This window comes from Microtus pennsylvanicus, chromosome 11, assembly GCF_037038515.1.
Source record: "Microtus pennsylvanicus isolate mMicPen1 chromosome 11, mMicPen1.hap1, whole genome shotgun sequence".
In the NCBI taxonomy this organism is placed as follows: Eukaryota; Metazoa; Chordata; class Mammalia; order Rodentia; family Cricetidae; genus Microtus; species Microtus pennsylvanicus.
The window spans coordinates 43147652-43165855 of record NC_134589.1 but is presented as its reverse complement, the minus strand read 5'-3'; the positions used below and the strand labels follow the sequence as shown (position 1 = coordinate 43165855).

The window sequence follows — 18204 nt, the reverse complement described above, 5'->3', positions numbered from 1 at the left end:
ACAGGCATGAATGGGCATCCCTGACTTTTTACATGGGTGCTGGGGATTTGAAATTACTGTGTGTGTGAGAGAGATGTGTGTGTTTAGAGGTCAGAAGATAATTTTGTGGAATCGGTTTTACTTTTTTTATATGTATGTAAGTGCCTAAGTGTCTGTGTATATACCACATACATGCCTTCAGACACTAGAAGAGGGTAATGGATACCCTAGAACTGGAATTGCAGGTAGTTTGAGTTGCCTGTTGTTGATGCTGGAAACCAAACCCTGGTCTTCTGGTAGAACAATAAATGCTCTTAACTGCTGAGCTATCTCTTTCCCCTTTTATATGAGTTCCAGGGATAGACCATAGCTTCTCAGCAGCAAGCATTTTACCAGTTCCATGGTCCCTGGCTGTAGTTTTTGAGGTCTCACTGTATAGTATTAGCTACCTTGCACTTGATAGGTAAACTAGGCTGACCTCAAAATCTAGCAGACTCAGAGATCTGTCTTTTGCTGATCCCAATTGCTGATCCCATGGTGTTCAGGGTGATTTTCTCTCTGAAGATACAAAATAACAAAAGCACAGAAAACATACTAGCCAGGCATCTTAGCCCATGTTTATAATCTCAACACTTGAGAGGTAGAAGCAAGAAAGTCAGAACTTTAAATATATATATGTGTGTTGGCCGGGCGGTGGTGGCGCACGCCTTTAATCCCAGCACTCGGGAGGCAGAGGCAGGTGGATCTCTGTGAGTTCGAGACCAGCCTGGTCTACAAGAGCTAGTTCCAGGACAGGCTCTAAAACCACAGAGAAACCCTGTCTCGAAAAACCAAAAAAATATATATATATGTGTGTGTGTGTGTGTGTGTGTATTATATGTATAGGTGTAACTATATATTATATAGTTATATGTATATATTGTGTGTATGTGTGGTATGTGTGTACGTGCATGTTGTATGCATATGTATGTAGATATAATACATGTATGTGTGTATATATGTGTGTGTGTGTGTGTGTGTTGAGTATTTTTCTCTGTATGGACTAAGATGACCACACTATCATTAGGTGATACAACCTGTAGCAGGCTTATTTTGGGGCCACCAACTTGCTCCTAAATCATGACATGGAGGATTATTACTAGTTATGAAGGCTCAGCCTTAGCTTATGCGTGTCCCACTTGCTCTTATAACTTAAATTAACCTGTTTCTCTTCCATCTAAGTTTTGCTTTGGAGCTTTTTACCTTTCTTTCATTATGTATCCTCTACTCTGCCTAGCTGACCTTGGGTATCTCCCTTTCTTTCTCCCTTGTTCTCTCGTCTTTTGTTCTCTTTCTCTTCTCTGCTTCTACTTATTCTCTCTGCCTACCAGCCTCACCTATCTCTCTACTGCCTAGCTGTTGGCTGCTCAGCTTTTTATTAGACCAGTCAGGTGCTTTAGGCAGGCAAGGTGAAACACCAACACATTTTTACCTAAATAATTAAATGCAGCATAAGCAAATGTAACACATCTTTACCTAGTTAAACAAACGCAACATAAACCTTTACACACGTTTACATAGTTAAAGTAATATTCTGTAGCATAAACAATATAGCACATCTTTACATAGTTAAAATAGTATTGCACAATAACCTCTTGTCTTGTTTTTGTGAGGGTCTCAACTGTGTATACCAGGCTGTCCTGGAACTCACTGTGTAGTCCAGGCTGGCCTCACAGCCTCTTACTGAGATTACAGGTATGGGACTACCATTGGGCATGCAATCTGTCATTCTTTTGCAGCATAAGACTACTTGAAACACGACCATCTATGATGGTGTTAGAATAAGCCACCTTTTTCCCAGGAGCTAAAGGTTCCTCATTCTGTTCTCAGGTGAAGAATATTGAGGAGCACCGGGAACGTAGTCTGGACTCTGTTCAGGAGCTGATGGAAAGTGGGCAGGCAGTGGGAGGCATGGTTACCACAACCACAGGTCAGCTCTCTTCCTCTCCTATGCTATGAATTGGAGTAAATGTGCATTCCAAAGGGGTCTCATTTACTTATCTAACCTACATTCTGCATTTTTTTCCTTTCAGTTTTTGAAGCAATGTGTCAATCTGCATAGGCTGCCCTCAAACTCATGGTCTTAGGCTGCTGAATGCTGGGCTTACAAGCATGAGCCACGTACTGTTTTTATTTAGCTTTTGGCAGTACTGGGGATCAAACTCAGGGTCACTCACATGCCAGGCGTTTGCTGTACCTTAGAGTTAGCCTTATCATCCATCCATCCATCTAGCTCTATCTGAAACAGGGTTGCAATATATAGCCACATAATACATTTTTACATAGTTAAAGTAATATTCCACAACAACAATCTTTAGTCTTGTTTATGTGAGGGTCTCACCTGTGTATACCAGGCTGTCCTGGAACTCAAGAGTTCCAGCCTCTGCCTCTCAAGCGTTGGCATTAAAAGTGTGTACTACCAGCCGGGCAATGGTGGCGCACACCTTTTTTTTTTGTTTTTTGTTTTTCGAGACAGTGTTTCTCTGTAGCTTTGGTGCCTGTCTCGGAACTAGCTCTTGTAGACCAGGCTGGGTGGTGCACATCTTTAATACCAGCACTCAGGAGGCAGAGGCTGGCGGATCTCTGTGAATTCAAGGCCAGCCTGGTCTACAACAGCTAGTTCCAGGACAGGCTCCAAAACTACAGAGAAACCCTGTCTCGAAAAAAAAAAAAAAGTACAGTGTGCCATTTTCTAGAATCTCTCCTTTAGAGATACCATAGATGAAAATAATCTCATACAGCTGGGCGGTGGTGGCGCACGCCTTTAATCCCAGCACTTGGGAGGCAGAGGCAGGCAGATCTCTGTCAGTCTACAAAAGCTAGTTCCAGGACAGGCTCCAAAGCTATAGAGAAACCTTGTCTCGAAACACAAAAAGAACAGACAAACAAAAGTGTGTGCTACCATGTGTAGTCCCAATTTTTCTGTTTGTTTTTTTTTGTTGTTGTTGTTTGTTTTTATTTATGTGCATTGCTGTTTTGTTTGCATGTAAGTCTGTGTGAGGGTATCTGATCCCTTAAAACTGGAGTTACAGATAGGTATGTGCTAAGAATTAAACCCTGATCTTCTGGAAGAGCAGTCAGTGCTCCCAACCTCTGAGCCAGTTTTTCTATTTTAACACAAGTGTATGTCGAAGTGGTAGTATTTTATTGCTGTTCAAGACTGAAAGCCACATTTCTGGAATTCCTTAGAGTCATACAGATGGGAGGCTCGCACCATACCTTGCTTAGAGAATCTTTTTCACTTCTTCCCAGATTGGAACCAGCCAGCTGAAGCTCAGCAAGCCCAGCAGGTCCAGCGGATCATTTCACGTTGTAATTGCCGAATGTACTACATTAGTTACAGTCATGACATTGACCCTGAGCTAGCAACTCAAATTAAGCCACCTGAGGTTCATGAGAACCAGGAAAAGGAGGATCTCTTAAAGAAGCAGGAAGGTATTCAGGATTTAAAGGCATTTTAGGGAGGCCAGGGGATTTGTGAAGTAGTTATTTCCTTAGTGGTTTTAAGACAGTAAAATTATTATTAAAGGGTTTCCTGTGCAGTATGTGTGTATTTTAAGTTCAGCCGTTAGAACAACCAACTTGTACTCTTAGAAGAAATAGGGATTATGGCTATTACTTGCCATTCTGAAATAAGCATATTCCCAAGTATCTTTTATTCCCTTTCTGTGGGATTGACTAAGAGAAGTGGTTCCCATGTCTGTTAGGCTGGGTGTGGTAGTCCACAGCTTTATTCTCAGCATCCAGGAGGCAGAGGCCTTTCAGGCAAGCCAGGGCTACATAGTGAAACCCAGTCCAATATATATATGGGTTAGGAGATTGAATATTTAGGAAGAAACTTGAACCTCTTATTTAACTGCTAACAATTATATAGGGGCTGTGGATACTTTCACTCTCATCCACCACGAATTGGAAATTTCTACCAACCCAGCTCAGTATGCTATGATTCTGGACATCGTCAACAACCTGCTGCTCCATGTAGAACCCAAGCGGAAGGTGAGCATTAGCCCTTCTAGAATTCAGGTTAGCCTCACCTGCACTTTTACCTTGTCCTTACTTGGATCATAGTAAGTAAAGTAATGCTGGGCTGATGAGGTGGCTCAGTGGATAAGAAAGAATATTAGTTTGATTGGTATATCTTCTCAATCAGTCATAGCTGTTAGAAATCATAGTTGCTGGGCAGTGCTGGCACATGCCTTTATTCTCAGCAGTCGGGAGGCAGAAGCAGGCAGATCTCTGTGAGTTCAAGGCCAGGCTACTCTACAGAGTGAGTTCCAGAACAGCTATGGATGTTACATAGAGAAACCTGTCTCGAAAAATCAAAAGAAAAGAAATCAAATAGTTAAGGTTTAAGTGTCTCTAAGACTGTAGAGTTTGTTCTAGTCAGTTCTCAGTCAACCATACATCTCTAACAATGGTAACTACACACTTTTGCCTCCATCTCTACATTGTAGCTTATGCAATCCACATTGCAGATCTTTTACATTGACCTACCCCTTATTCTTGCTACTGATCATGACTGGTAAAGGTCAGCTTTCCAGAAGAGAGCCCCATTCACTTTCCTACAAAACTTACTCATTTAGAAAATGTTAATTCACGGTGCTGGGAGTGTACTTAGCATGCGTGAAGCTCTGCGGTTTTATTCACAGTACCACACAAAAAAGTACACATTTCCCTTTTCCCTTCTTTTAGGAGCATAGTGAAAAGAAACAGCGTGTCAGGTTCCAGCTTGAGATCTCCAGCAATCCTGAGGAGCAGCGCAGTAGCATATTGCATCTGCAGGAGGCTGTGCGGCAACATGTGGCCCAGATCCGGCACTTAGAGAAACAGATGTATTCTATCATGAAGGTATTCACCCCAGGTAGCCTGAGGACAGAGAGATCACCTGCAGCAGACAGGGAGGATCTCTTTAATTTCTTCTCTCCTGGTTCTCTAGTCTTTACAGGATGACAACAAGAATGAGAACTTGCTTGACCTGAACCAAAAACTTCAGTTACAGCTAAACCAGGAAAAGGCCAACCTGCAGCTGGAAAGTGAAGAGCTCAACATCCTCATCAGGTACCCAGCAGTCTTTCCACTCAGTTGAGAGCTAGGCTGTCTTTCTTGCCAGTGTTATGATGGTCTAGGTCTAGTGTGCATTCTAATGTAGAAGTAGATAGAGGCACCTCTTCCCATAAGCCTTGCTGAGGTTGGCCATAGTGGTGAGTGCAAACAGGAAAGCCCCTCCTCTGGGTTCTCACTGGAATGCTCCTGGGAAAGGCTCTGCTATAAAATTAGGTACCTGAGAAATATCATTTTTGTGGCCTGAGCAGTGTGTAGCTGAACTGAAAATACATTAAAACTGATTACTAAGGAACAAAATTGAGAGGTTGGGCGGTGGTGGCACACACACGCCTTTAATCCCAGCACTTGGGAGGCAAAGGCAGGTGGATTTCTGTGAGTTTGAATCCAGCCTGGTCTACAGAGCAAGTTCCAGGACAGGCTCCAAAGCTACAAAGAAACCCTGTCTCGAACAAACAAAAAAGAGGAAGAAGCTATCCAACTACAAGATAGGATTTCTATTCCATAGTTCAGAGTGTCAGAAAAATGCATCAGTAGGAAAACAATGAAGCATTAGCTAAGCCAGAGGTTGGTCTCTGGAGTTAGAGTCTGCAGCATCATGGAGCACTCCTGCCTGTGTGTTCTTTCCCTAACTCGTTTGGCTCTCCTGTTCACACATAGATGTTTTAAGGATTTCCAACTGCAGCGGGCCAACAAAATGGAGCTGCGGAAACAACAGGAAGATGTGAGTGTAGTCCGTCGCACTGAGTTTTACTTTGCTCAGGCACGTTGGCGCCTGACCGAGGAAGACGGACAGTTGGGAATCGCTGAGCTGGAGCTACAAAGGTTCCTCTACAGCAAGGTATTGGGGTACCCAGTCATACAGCGCCAGGCTAGTCCGGGGTCTTAACCTATTCCAGTTCAATCCATGTAGAGATAAAAGGGCTAATTATATGGTTATTAATGATGGTCATGATTAGAGACACATTGACCTATAATAAATGATAGGTGTATAGATAAAATTGATCAGCCTAGGTGGGTGGTGCATGCCTTTAGTCCCAGCACTCATGAAGCAGAGGCAGGTGGATCTCCTGAGTTCGAAACCAGCCTGGTCTACAAATCAAGTTCCAGGACAGCCAAAGCTACACAGAGAAACCCTGTCTCCAGAAAAAAAAAAATAAATAAATAAAAAACAAAACAAAAAAACAAAAAAATGGGGGTGGTTTATTCTTAAAACTAAGGCTCAGAGGGAAGTAATTTTCTAAGTCAAGTTGGAATAGTACCTTTCTGATACTGACAGCATTTCTGCAAATGTCCTGCACTGGGAAAAATATTATTACTAGGGATGTTTGAAAATAAATGAGATATTTAAATGTCACAGTAACTAAAAGTATTAACAATTGGGGGTTTAACTGGTGTTATTCATGAGAAACATTAGATTAGAGGATTGTAGATTGTATATGAGATTGAAGATTGTAGATTTGTAAATTGTATATGTGATTGAAGCTGGGCAGTGGTGGCGCACACTCCACTCAGGAGGCAGAGACAGGTGGATCTCTGAGTTCATGGCCAGCCTGGTCTACAGAGCGAGTTCCAGGACAGGCTCCTGATGTTGGAGTGTCATATATCTGTTGATTTCATTGGTTAAGCAATAAAGAAACTGCTTGGCCCTGATAGGTTAAAACATAGGTGGGAGGAGTAAACAGAATAGAATGCTGGGAGGAAGAGGAAGTGAGCTCAGAGACGCCATGCTCCCCTCTCCCAGACAGAGGCGAGAGCTCTGCTCTCTGAGGCACACGCGATGAAGCTCTGACCCAGGATGGACGTAGGCTAGAATCTTCCCAGTAAGCGCACCTCGGTGCTACACATTATTAGAAATGGGCTAGTCCAGGTGCGAGAGTTAGCCGAGAAGAGGCTAGATATAATGGGCCAAGACGTGTTTAAAAGAATACAGTGTCTGTGTAATTATTTCGGGGCATAAGCTAGCAGGCGGCCGGGGTGCTGGGGACATAGCCCCGCCACTCATATTACAACAGGCTCCAAAGCTACAGAGAAACCCTCTCTCAAAACAAAAAACAAACAAGAAAGGGAAAAATAGTAACAGTTGCGATTGAAAGAGATATTGATAAGGTGTGGTGGTGCATGCATATAATCTCATCATTCTAGATGTGTAAAGAGGATCAGGAGTTCAAAGCCAGCCACAGGTACAGTTCGAGGCCTTATGAGATTCTGATTTAAAGAAGAAGGAGAAAAATGAAATCAGGGGGTTAGATTAGCACATACAGTAATTCTCTATCGAGTTCCTAAGGAAAGCTTATAATGAACAGGACAAATCTGTCTGTCTATAGGTGAATAAGTCTGATGACACAGCAGAACATCTCCTGGAGTTGGGCTGGTTCACTATGAACAATCTTCTCCCCAATGCTATCTATAAGGCAAGTCATTTGTGGGGGGGAGGGGGGGAGGATGGTATTTAGGCAAGGCCGTGTTCATTCTAGACAAGCACTCTACTAATCTACACCCCCAGGCCTTATTTCCCCATTCCTAGCCCGCTCCCACACACTTTAGAGCAAAGGGTATTTGTGATGGCTTTTTCATATCAACTCATAATAGGAAGCAGTGTGATCTGAGATGGTATAGCTTGCCCAGCTTAGCAAGGCGGTTGGTTTCAGTTCTTACTTCTATGGAAGGTTTGTGGATTGATTTGTTTTGTTTTGTTTTGTAAGTTGATTTTTAAAAAGAGAAGACATTTAGTAGGGTTATTTGCTTTGCCTTAAAGGTGGTTTTGCGGCCCCAGAGTTCCTGCCAGTCGGGGAGACAGCTAGCCCTCCGCCTTTTCAGCAAAGTCCGACCACCTGTTGGGGGTATCTCTGTTAAGGAACACTTTGAGGTTAGTAAACGGTACCTTGGGAACCCAGGGTCAAAGGGCAGATCACACTAAAACCTGTTAGACTGGTTAGTAACTAAAGACAAGGCTAATACCTGAGCTTAACTGCTTCTTCATCTCTTTCCCCCACAGGTGAATGTGGTGCCTCTCACTATCCAGCTGTCGCACCAGTTTTTCCATAGAATGATGGGATTTTTCTTTCCTGGTCGAAATGTGGAAGATGATGAAGTTGGTGATGAAGAGGATAAGTCCAAATTGGTGACAACTGGTGAGAATTGTTACTCTGGAATGCCAGAAGACTAGAATAGCACCCAGAGCCACTTCAGGAAAAGGATGAGTGTTGGTGTTTGCTTTTTCATAGGAATTCCAGTAGTGAAGCCTCGGCAGCTGATGACAACAGATGATGCAGTTCCACTAGGCCCTGGGAAAGGTGTAGCACAGGGTTTGACTCGGAGTTCTGGGGTCAGAAGATCATTTCGCAAATTACCTGAGGTATGGCACATGTCCCTAAAGACTGAAAAATCAGAGAAACTGATTGTGGTAATGCACTCTATAATCATAACACTTGGGAGACAGGAGTCGGAACATCATGAGTTCAAGGGCATCCTGGACCACATGAATCCTGTCTCACAAAAGAAGCCCTCAAAATCAAAAAAAAAACATTTTAATATGCTTAAAAGGATTTTTTTTAGCCAGGCAGTAGCGGCACGTGCTTTTAATCCCAGCACTTAGGCGGCAGAAGCAGGTGGATCTCTTTTTGTAGCCTGGTCTACAGAGTAAGTTCCAGGGCAGCCAAAGCTGTTGGACCTGGCTGGGTCTTTTTCTTTAGTGTTCATTCCAAGGTTAAGATGGGAGTAATATTTAGGATATTTGGTTTCTTCTGGTTTTAGAGGTTTATACTCCTTTCTTGTCTTTCCTAGCACCCAGTTGATGATATTGACAAGATGAAAGAGCGAGCTGCCATGAACAACTCCTTCATATACATAAAAATCCCACAAGTTCCACTGTGCGTCAGTTATAAGGTATGTCCCATCCCAGCACTTTGTAGAACAGAGCAGGAAGGGAGCTAAAGATGATAGAGAGTGACAGCCAGGCTTCCTGTGAAAGTGAGCCATGACGACAACCCTGCTCTTGCTTCTGCTTCCTGCAGTAGTCAGCACCAATCCAGTCTGTCTCCAGTCTTTATCTGTAGGTTGCTGTCATAGGAATTATACTCCGAGTACTGTCTTAGATTCAAGATGGCAGCTGATGTAATTTTTCCTTCCTCCTTTTCCTTTTGCAGGGTGAGAAGAACAGTGTGGACTGGGGTGACCTTAACTTGGTGCTACCCTGTCTGGAGTACCACAACAACACGTGGACATGGCTGGACTTTGCTATGGCTGTCAAAAGGGACAGCCGAAAAGCTCTGGTTGCCCAGGTATCTCGCCAGGGCTCATGGCTGTTTCGTTAGCAGGGACTGGCAAGCAAATTGCCTTCTTAGGGGCATTTTGTTTTACGCTATATTAAAAGATAGCCAAGAAAGGGGCAGATAAAATGACTGATTTTGTCCTTGACATTGCCACAATATGATCGAATATTTGCTGTTTTATTTCATGTTAACTATCAAATTTGAGGGAACTAAGGGCTGCTACAACCTCAGCTTTAGGGATTCTGATTAGATTGTAAGCTTCTTGAAAGCAGAAACCATTATTTATATACTTTATTATTTATATATTTTGAACTGCCCCCTTGTGCTTTGCATGTAAATTTAATAAATTTTTGAATTGGTTCAGTTTGAATTGTTTGGCCTTTCCACTAATATTTTTGCCTTTCCTTTTACTCCTTTCCACTTGCCAGGTAATCAAAGAAAAGTTAAGGTTGAAACCTGCTACAGGGTCTGAGGTCCGGGGAAAGCTAGAGACGAAATCGGACCTGAACATGCAACAGCAGGAAGAGGAGAAAGCACGGCTCCTTATTGGTCTAAGTGTGGGTGACAAGAACCCTGGCAAGAAATCCCTCTTTAGCAGGCGCAAGTGATCCGGAGATCCAAGTGACTACAGTATCGAATCTGACTCTGGTTCAGGATCCAGGGACTTGAGGGTGGGCAGAGCTTCCCCTCATCCCACGGGATTTGTGGGGCATTGGAGCTTATAGGGAGCTGAGAGAGACACTTCAACAACTGGCCTGTCCCTGCAGGGCATGGTGGACAAAAGTGCTAAATTCCCTCATGCTTATTAGTCCCAGGGCCAGAAAGGCAAGAGAACCAGAAGGCCTATGGAGTGTGTTCAAGCCTAGTATCCTACTCTTGGGGGCAAAAGAAAGGGTGGGGGGATAGTTTTGATCAAGTATGATAAATTTTTATAAACAGACATATATATATATAGTATATATATATATATATTTCTAAGTGTAATTGCTCTCCCTTTGTGCCAGTAAGCTGAGGGGAGGGTCTGATCCTCTGTGCCTCACTCCACTGCCTTGTTGTATGAAAGGTGTTACTATTGGGGGAGGGGTCAGCTTCCCAATCTGTGTTCACTTGGGAGGATGGCATTAGGAGCCAGGGCTGGCCATGGGTACCTTCCTTTCCTCCCTGGGGAATCCCCTGGAGAATGGAGAAAAAAAAAGATTTAAAGAAAAAAAAATATTTTAAATTTGATGCTGGCTTCTCTCTTTTTTTCAGTTGTATTGAGTAAAAACGTTCAAATTGTCTGTGTCCTTCCCTCCTCACCAACCCACCCATATTTTAACTGCCACTGTAATATGACTGTGGCCGTTCTCCATTGCTTTGAAGTCGTACAATAGATACTTCCCAGCCCTGGTACAATACTCACCTAAAGCTGATGGGTCTATGTACACTGGAAGAGGCGGGGCTCCTGGGTACTACAGCATCAGAGAGAGGAATTGCTTATGTAACTGGGACAGCAGATTTAGCGGAAGGAGAGGATGCAGAGGCTGGGGATGGGAGCAGTGAGCTGTCGGCAGGGGCAACACACCCGGGTATCTGCTCCTCAGAAGGTAGGGTATGGGGCTCTTGCTGCCTATGAATGGGAAGTGAACGAGGTATGGGCCTGAGGCCAGAAAGTGCCTAGTTAGGAGCCTGTCAGTGATAGCCAGTGTGGGGGTCTGGGCATAGAGGCTATTATGTGAATAGCCCCACTCAGGCACAGATTGTATTCCTGGTTTGTCATAGGGAAGACAAAACTGTTATTGTCATCAAGATTTTGAAATACGTTGAGGAAATCTAGGTCACATCACAAGGCCTGGGAATTTTCCTTCCCTCTAGAGCAGTGGTTCTCAACCTATGGGTTAAGACCCTTTGGGGTAGAACAGCCCTTTCCTTGAGGTCACATTAGATAATCTGCATTTCAGATATTTAGATTACAACCTATAATAGTAGCAATATTACACTTATGAAATAGCAGTGAAAATAATTTTATGGTTGGGAATCACTATAACATGAGGAACTGTATTAAGTTAGCAAAGTTTCCTGTAGCGTTAGGAAAGTTGAGCCACTGCTGTGGAGGTTAAGATGGGTAGACCTGCAGTGCCGCAGGAGCAGGCTTAGAACAGGTCCCTTCTCAGCAGGGTGGCAACATCCAGGGTCCCTGGGCCCGAGGCTGGAAGAGCCTCTTCTGTGGTATGGGGGCCATCAGGTCAGGAGTGGAACAACTAAGGGGACTACAGAGGCATCAGTGCCTACATCAGGAGCCCCTCCAGCCAGCCCCACTGCAACTAGAGAAGCCTCTGTCTGAGTGGCCAGTGCCTCAGTTCATCAGCCTCTTCCTACCAGAGTTTCCCATGAGGCCTGTTAGGGGGCAGCAGACGCTGCAGGTAGGTCATTGGAGTCCCGGGAAGTGTGTCTGGGAGGAATCTAGAAGCAGCCAGTCTCAGGTGCCCTCTTCTCCATTTTTTTTTTCTTTTTGTTCAGATTTTAGGCCTTGTGGCTAAAGGGTCTTTTGGAACTGTCCTGAAAGTGCTAGATTGTGCCCAAAAAGCTGTATTTGCAGTGAAGGTAGGAGTCACCCAGTACTTACTGTTTACAACCTATTAGTTTCAGAGATTAGGAGGAATAAATTGAACAGCATTATTTTCCAAGAGTTATGCCTCTCCATTTGTAGGTGGTGCCCAAAGTAAAAGTCCTACAGCGGGATACCCTGAGGCAGTGCAAAGAGGAGGTTAGCATCCAGGTATGCAGAATTCTGAAAGCATTGCTGGAAGAACTAAATTGCTGGTGGAGAAAGTCCAACTTACCTGCTTTTCTTTGCTCTGCTTTCCCCATGTTTCCACCTTGGTGCAATGTAGCACCAAAATAAGTCCTGAGAAAGTCGTTCTTAGGTGTAGATACTGCAGATTCTGCCAGGGAACTCTCCTTAGCAGTGTGCCGGCTCCAGGGTTCTCAGGTGAAGCAGCACTTCATTTCAACACAAGGCAACACCTGATTCCTTGGCTGCTCTTAATCAGCAATAAGCTTGTTCTTTCCTAACTTGCTGTTTTCTTTGTCTCTAGCGACAGATCAACCATCCTTTTGTACACAGCTTGGGGGACAGCTGGCAGGGGAAGCGACACCTCTTCATTAGTGAGTGGACTGGGTTTTGTCTTCACCCACAAAGGCTCACAGACCATTCTCCTAATCTGACGCTATTCTGCTTTGCAGAATAGTATTTCTGTAATCCGAAAGAAGAGGGGAAAGGCTGGCGGGATTAGTTTGGGCAGGAGGTCTATAATGCCTTGAGCCCAGGCATTGTAGACCTCAGATATTGCTTAGACTTCTGGCGCTTTGCAGTGTGTAGTTACTGCAGCATGGATCTCTACTCCCTGTGGTCTGCTGTTGGTGGTTTTCCAGAAGCTTCTATCCGTCTCTTTGCTGCTGAACTGGTCCTTGTGCTGTGTAAGTGAAAAAGTGGTAAAGGAAATAGAAAGGGAAGAATTAAGTTGGTGGGGAGGGGAAAACAGGATTGATATTCAATTCTGGAAGTCAGGGAGAAATGGGATGGAGGCTATAGAAACTGGCATAGACGAGACTTTACATACACCCATGCTCACCGTTCTCCACAGGCTATCTCCATGACTTGGGTATCATCCATCGGGATGTAAAGGTAGAGTTAAGTCTTTTTTCTTAGTCTGAGGAAGAGCCTCAATAAGAAGTTCCAACAGGTCTGAGAAGGCCCTGGGGAGCAGAGACAGTTTATTTGGGTTCCTGTGGATGCGAAGGATTTTAGGTATGGGTCCTCCAAGGATAGGTTCGAATGCTGAGTGTGGACTGAAAGAAAGCCAGGTGTGGTCATACCTGCCTATACCCAGCACTGTTGGGGGTGGGGGCAGGAGGAATGCTCCAAGTTTGAGGCTAGCCTGGTATATGTACCAGATTCCCAGCTAGTCTGGGCTACATAACGAGACCCTATGTCAAAAATAACAATGGAAAACCCAAATCAGAGTCAGTGGAAAGAGTAAGATAATGTCCTTTCGCCCATGATTTCAGATGGAGAATATCCTTCTGGATGAGCGAGGTATGTCTTCTCCTCCAGTCTCAGGATGAATGGTACTTCTGCAAAAAAAGACGTAGGTCAAAACACTGTCTCCTTATTCCATAGGCCACCTGAAACTGACAGACTTTGGTCTGTCTCGTCGCTTATCCCAGGGAGCACGAGCCTACACTATCTGTGGCACTCTTCAGTACATGGGTGAGAGAGCAGCTAAAGCTCTGGTGGGGAGGAGCACCTAGGGAAGTGAGTGACAAGCCCCTTTCATACCATAGCCCCAGAGGTCCTAAGTGGTGGGCCTTACAACCACACTGCTGACTGGTGGTCCCTGGGAGTGTTGCTTTTCTGTCTGGCAACTGGCAAGGTGAGAGAACAGTAGTGGTGCTGAGCAGGGAAGAGAGCTTTACTTGGTGGGAAAAAGACCTTAGAAAGCCTTGTCTTCTTCCCGCCCCCTACCCTTTTAATGCAGTTCCCAGTGGCTGCAGAGAGAGATCATGTGGCCATGTTGGCAAGTGTGACCCACTGTAAATCAGAGATGCCAGCTTCTGCCACTCAGGAGTTCTCACTCCTGCTCCATGAGGTGAGGGTACAAACTACTTTCCTTTTAGACTCCCAAGCCCATTGAAGTGATTTCCCAGCTCTTCTCTCTGTCTGATGAGGATTGAGATGCTCCAACTACCCATTTCCCCTGTAGCTGGTACTGCAGATCTCATTCCTGAGTTTCTGCCACTAAATCCTTTTCTCACCAGAAGAGAAGGTCCTTTTGAAGAGCACGGGCCAGTTCTACCTTATCATCTGCAGGTTCATCTCCTTCATCCCCACCAATCCTCCCACTCTCTCCAACCACCATGCTTCTCTTTCACAAATCTTCCTGCCTTCCATAGCTACATAGACTGTTTGCTCCCTCTTGCTTCTGTTTAGCCTTTCTTAGCCCAGTCTCCTTCTGTTCTCCTTCAGCTCTTATGCCAGAATCCTCTGTACCGCCTACGTCATCTGCATCACTTCCAGGGCCACCCTTTCTTTCGGGGTGTGGCCTTTGACCCTGAGCTCCTAAAGAAGCAGCCAGTGGACCTTGTCATGGAGACACAAAATACCAGTCCATTGGAGTCCATGCCCTTCAAGGACTTTGACTGTGATCTGGAGTCCTTGGTCCACACCATCTCCGCTGATTCTCTACTGTAGCTTGGGGGCCAGCTGGAAACCTGAGGATTTTTACTACCAACTCAGTATGACCACCTTGAGGATCCAGTTTTTTCTTTGTTGTCCCTTACTATTCTATTGTAGGTATTGGGCCAGAGTTTAGATCTTAGGCATTCTGCAGCTGATAGCCAAAACTGTCCCTAATGCTTTCCTATCATACAGCCCACCTCTCAATCGCAGGCCAAGGCGGTGACCTTTATTTCACTTCTCCAGTACTTTCCTTAAGCTGCCAAACAAAGGCTTCTTAAACTTTACCATCTACATGTTTTTCTGCGATACTTCCTTTCTTGGGCAATAATGACACTTTGTGAGATCCCGAGGTGCTAATTATATGTTTAACAAACTAGTCAGAAGCAACGTGAATGTTTTTTACAGATTGCAAAAACTGGCATTTCAACACCTGAATAAATTTGCAGTTAAAAATATGACCTGCCAGGTGGTGGTGGTGCACAGCTTTAATCCTAGCATTTGGGAGGCAGAGGCAGGAAGATCTCTGTGAGTTCGAGGCCAGCCTGGTATACAGAGCAAGTTCCATGATAGCCATGGCTGTTACACAGAGGAAACACCCCCCCTCCAATGAACGATATAGGAGTTGGAGAGATGGCTCAGTGTTGAGAATGATCATTGCTCTTGCAGAGGACTCAGTTGAGTTTTTAGCACTCAAAGTGGGGATCTCACAAATTCCTAAAATCCAGCTCTGGCTTCCTTAAAGTGAATACCCACATACATAAACATACCCACACAGGCACATAAAAATAATTTAAAATTGGGGGCTGGAGAGATGGCTCAGTGGTTAAGAGTATCGCCTGCTCTTCCAAAGGTCCTGAGTTCAATTCCCAGCAACCACATGGTGGCTCACAACCATCTGTAATGAGGTCTGGTGCCCTCTTCTGGCCTGGAGACATACACGCAAACAGAATATTGTATACATAATAAATAAATAAATATTTTTTTAAAAAAATAATTTAAAATTAATTTTATATGCCAGGCATGATGGCACATGCCTTTAAGTCCAGCACCCAACAAGGCAGGTAAATCTCTGTGACTTTTGCCTGGTCTACACAGTGATTTCCAGGACAGCCAGGCTGCATACTGAAACTCTATCTCAAGAAAAAGGGCAAAATGGTCCAGTGGGTAAGGGACTTGGTGTGAAGCCAAGACTCCCATGGGAGAAGGAAAGATACAACATGTATGCAATCCCCCAAAGAAATAAATAAATAGATGAATGTACCTGGGCGGTGGTGGCGCACGTGCCTTTAATCCCAGCACTCGGGAGGCAGAGACAGGCAGATCTCTGAGTTTGAAGCCAGCCTGGTCTACAAGAGTGAGTTCCAGGACAGCTAGGGCTGTTACACAGAGAAACCCTGTCTTTAAAAAACAAAAAAATAAATAAAAATAAATTAAAAGTTTAAAAAAAGGCTGGAGAGATGGCTCAGAGGTTAGAAGCACTGACTGTTTTTTCAGAGATCCTGAGAGAGGTCCTGAGTTCAATTTCAGCAACCATATGGTGGCTCACAACCATCTGTAATGAGATCTGGTGCTCTCTTCTGGCCTACAACATACATGCAGACAGAACACTGTATACATAATTAATAAATAAGTCTTTAAAAAAAGAAAATGTGATCTGGAAGCTACTCTTCAATAAATACAATTTTTAAAAACTAGAAAGTGAATCTAACAGTTGCCTAATGTGAAGAAGAAAATAGAAACTTCAGCATGGGTGGATTATGTCTTCTCTAGAAAACATGAGAGCCTCCTAAATCTATTCCAAAACAAAGCCTCCTAAAAGGACACAAACATTATTAAACTGATCATTTTTTCATACAGTCCAAGGTTCAGAGTTTGTTGTTGAGTTTTTTGTTTGTTTATTTCCCCTTTTGACCTGGACCAGCAGAGAACCAGGGATTCAGAAAGTAAAGAAGGAAAGTTTGGGATCAGGTCTTACACAAACTGGGCCTCAAGCCACACCAAGCGAGCTTATTAAGGACAGCATCTTATATATAATTTTTTTTTTCTTTTTTGGTTTTTCGAGACAGGGTTTCTCTGTAGCTTTGGAGCCTGTCCTGGAACTCCCTTTGTAGACCAGGCTGGCCTTGAACTCACAGAGATCCGCCTGCCTCTGCCTCCCAAGTGCTGGGATTACAGGCGTGCACCACCACCGCCCGGCTCTCATATATAATTTTCAGAGAAATGGACCAGAGTCAGCAGAAAACTATCTGTAGTGGAACCAAGTAAGTAGGATGCTAATCAAGCAGTGTTACGCAAAGGGAACACAAGATCCTCACAGGTGGGGCACACAGCAGCCTTGGGACTGGTAGCCACAGCCTTTTAGGGGAAAGAGTTGGTTGTCGAGATATAAAGCAACAGCTCCTCCAAGGCCCTGGCCCTGGACCATTATTGGCTCTGCTAAGCATATTCCTGGTTTTGAACTGTGTTCCTCCTCATACACCAGGCCTCAGGGAAAACCTTAAATTGTCCTGGCTCCTAACACCTTTAGTTTAAGATTCAGTGGTTTTGTGATCCTAGGGATCAAACCTGGGGCCTTATGGATGCTAGGTGAGAATCAAGGTCATCCACATAGTTTGAGGTCAACTTCAACTTGAACTGACTATGAAACCCTATCATATACAAAGTAAAAACAGAATAAGGACAAGGGCAGTAGATTACACGATACTGTGTACCTAGCACAGGGCTACTACTATCAGTTCATCTGATCACAGTAGCACAATGAACTAACGTCCAGAGGAAATGATAGATATGTCACTGGGTCCCTTTTGTAGGTCATGTTAGATAGCTTAGAGATAAATGTCATGTGTTGCCTGTGAGAACCAGGTGTGATGTCTCATATCTGTGACTCGAGCACTTGGGAGATAAAGGCAGAAGGATAATTGGGAGTGTTGAGGCCATCCTATGCTGCCTAGTGCATTCCAGTACAAAACTCTAAGAAACCTAAAAAGTATGACATGGTGGTGTACACCTTTAATTCCAGTGCTCAGGAGGCAGAGGCAGGTGGATCTTAGTGAGTTTGAGGCCAGCCTGGTCTACAAAATGAGTTTCAGGACAGCCAAGACTGTAACAAAGAGAAAACCTTTATCAAAAAGAAAAAATAATAATAAAAGATAGAAAAAGAAACCTAAGGGCTGGAGACATGGCTCAGCAGTTAAGAGCATTGCCTGCTCTTCCAAAGGTCCTGAGTTCAATTCCCAGCAACCACATGGTGGCTTACAACCATCTGTAGTGAGGTTTGCTGCCTCTTCTGGCCTGCAGGCATACATACAGACAGAATATTGTATACATAATAAATAAATATTTTAAGAAAAAAAAAGAAACCTAAAAAGGCCAGATGTGGTGGCAAATACCTGTAATTTCAGCATCCAGGGATTGGAGGCAAGAGGACACTTGAAGGTCAAGCTAGCCTGGGATCATACTGAGTTTGAGGCCAGTTTGTTTGCATGAGGGTCTATCTCATACCTTTAGATGGGAATCCAAATGCTATAAAAGAAAATGTCTTGACCATATAAAAAAATGTACCTCCGTGGCTAAGTGCTTGCTACTCTTTCAAAGGATGTGAGTTTGGTTCCCAGTACCCACATCAGGCAG

At 44.1% G+C, this 18204-nt stretch overlaps 2 protein-coding genes across 7 annotated transcripts in view; both read left to right on the top strand.

Annotated features, from left to right (window-relative positions):
- Bltp2 (bridge-like lipid transfer protein family member 2) overlaps positions 1-10580 on the top strand; it is a 32962-nt gene extending 22382 nt beyond the window's left edge. Inside the window, exons 27-39 of the mRNA XM_075991481.1 lie at positions 1849-1948; positions 3271-3453; positions 3893-4014; positions 4711-4866; positions 4955-5076; positions 5740-5920; positions 7407-7493; positions 7838-7948; positions 8078-8213; positions 8307-8437; positions 8866-8967; positions 9228-9362; positions 9782-10580. Coding sequence (XP_075847596.1) covers positions 1849-1948; positions 3271-3453; positions 3893-4014; positions 4711-4866; positions 4955-5076; positions 5740-5920; positions 7407-7493; positions 7838-7948; positions 8078-8213; positions 8307-8437; positions 8866-8967; positions 9228-9362; positions 9782-9961 — 1746 coding nt within the window. The 3' untranslated portion in view covers positions 9962-10580. The remainder of the gene's footprint in view (positions 1-1848; positions 1949-3270; positions 3454-3892; positions 4015-4710; positions 4867-4954; positions 5077-5739; positions 5921-7406; positions 7494-7837; positions 7949-8077; positions 8214-8306; positions 8438-8865; positions 8968-9227; positions 9363-9781) is intronic.
- A 123-nt stretch (positions 10581-10703) lies between these two features.
- Rskr (ribosomal protein S6 kinase related) lies at positions 10704-15345 on the top strand. Of its 6 annotated transcripts, none has more exons than XM_075991483.1 (12): positions 10704-10939; positions 11510-11755; positions 11853-11936; positions 12043-12111; positions 12431-12500; positions 12708-12812; positions 12980-13020; positions 13404-13431; positions 13516-13605; positions 13680-13768; positions 13874-13984; positions 14362-15345. In XM_075991483.1, exons 1-12 carry the CDS (start codon positions 10868-10870, stop codon positions 14584-14586), a joined length of 1230 nt encoding a protein of 409 aa, XP_075847598.1. In that variant the 5' UTR covers positions 10704-10867; the 3' UTR covers positions 14587-15345. The 6 variants fall into 6 exon arrangements, with proteins under 6 accessions (XP_075847598.1, XP_075847597.1, XP_075847601.1 ...); XM_075991482.1 differs by having other exon boundaries at positions 11507-11755; XM_075991486.1 differs by lacking the exon at positions 12043-12111.
- The last annotated feature ends 2859 nt before the right edge of the window (positions 15346-18204 follow it).

What these genes read in the sequence shown, in the direction of transcription:
- Rskr (XM_075991482.1), top strand. Translation starts at nt 10,868, where the DNA reads ATGCAGAGGCTGGGGATGGGAGCAGTGAGCTGTCGGCAGGGGCAACAC. An exon ending in AAGCTGTATTTGCAGTGAAG is followed by an intron (nt 11,937 to 12,042) that starts GTAGGAGTCACC and finishes CTCCATTTGTAG; the next exon opens with GTGGTGCCCAAAGTAAAAGT. An exon ending in AAGAGGAGGTTAGCATCCAG is followed by an intron (nt 12,112 to 12,430) that starts GTATGCAGAATT and finishes CTTTGTCTCTAG; the next exon opens with CGACAGATCAACCATCCTTT.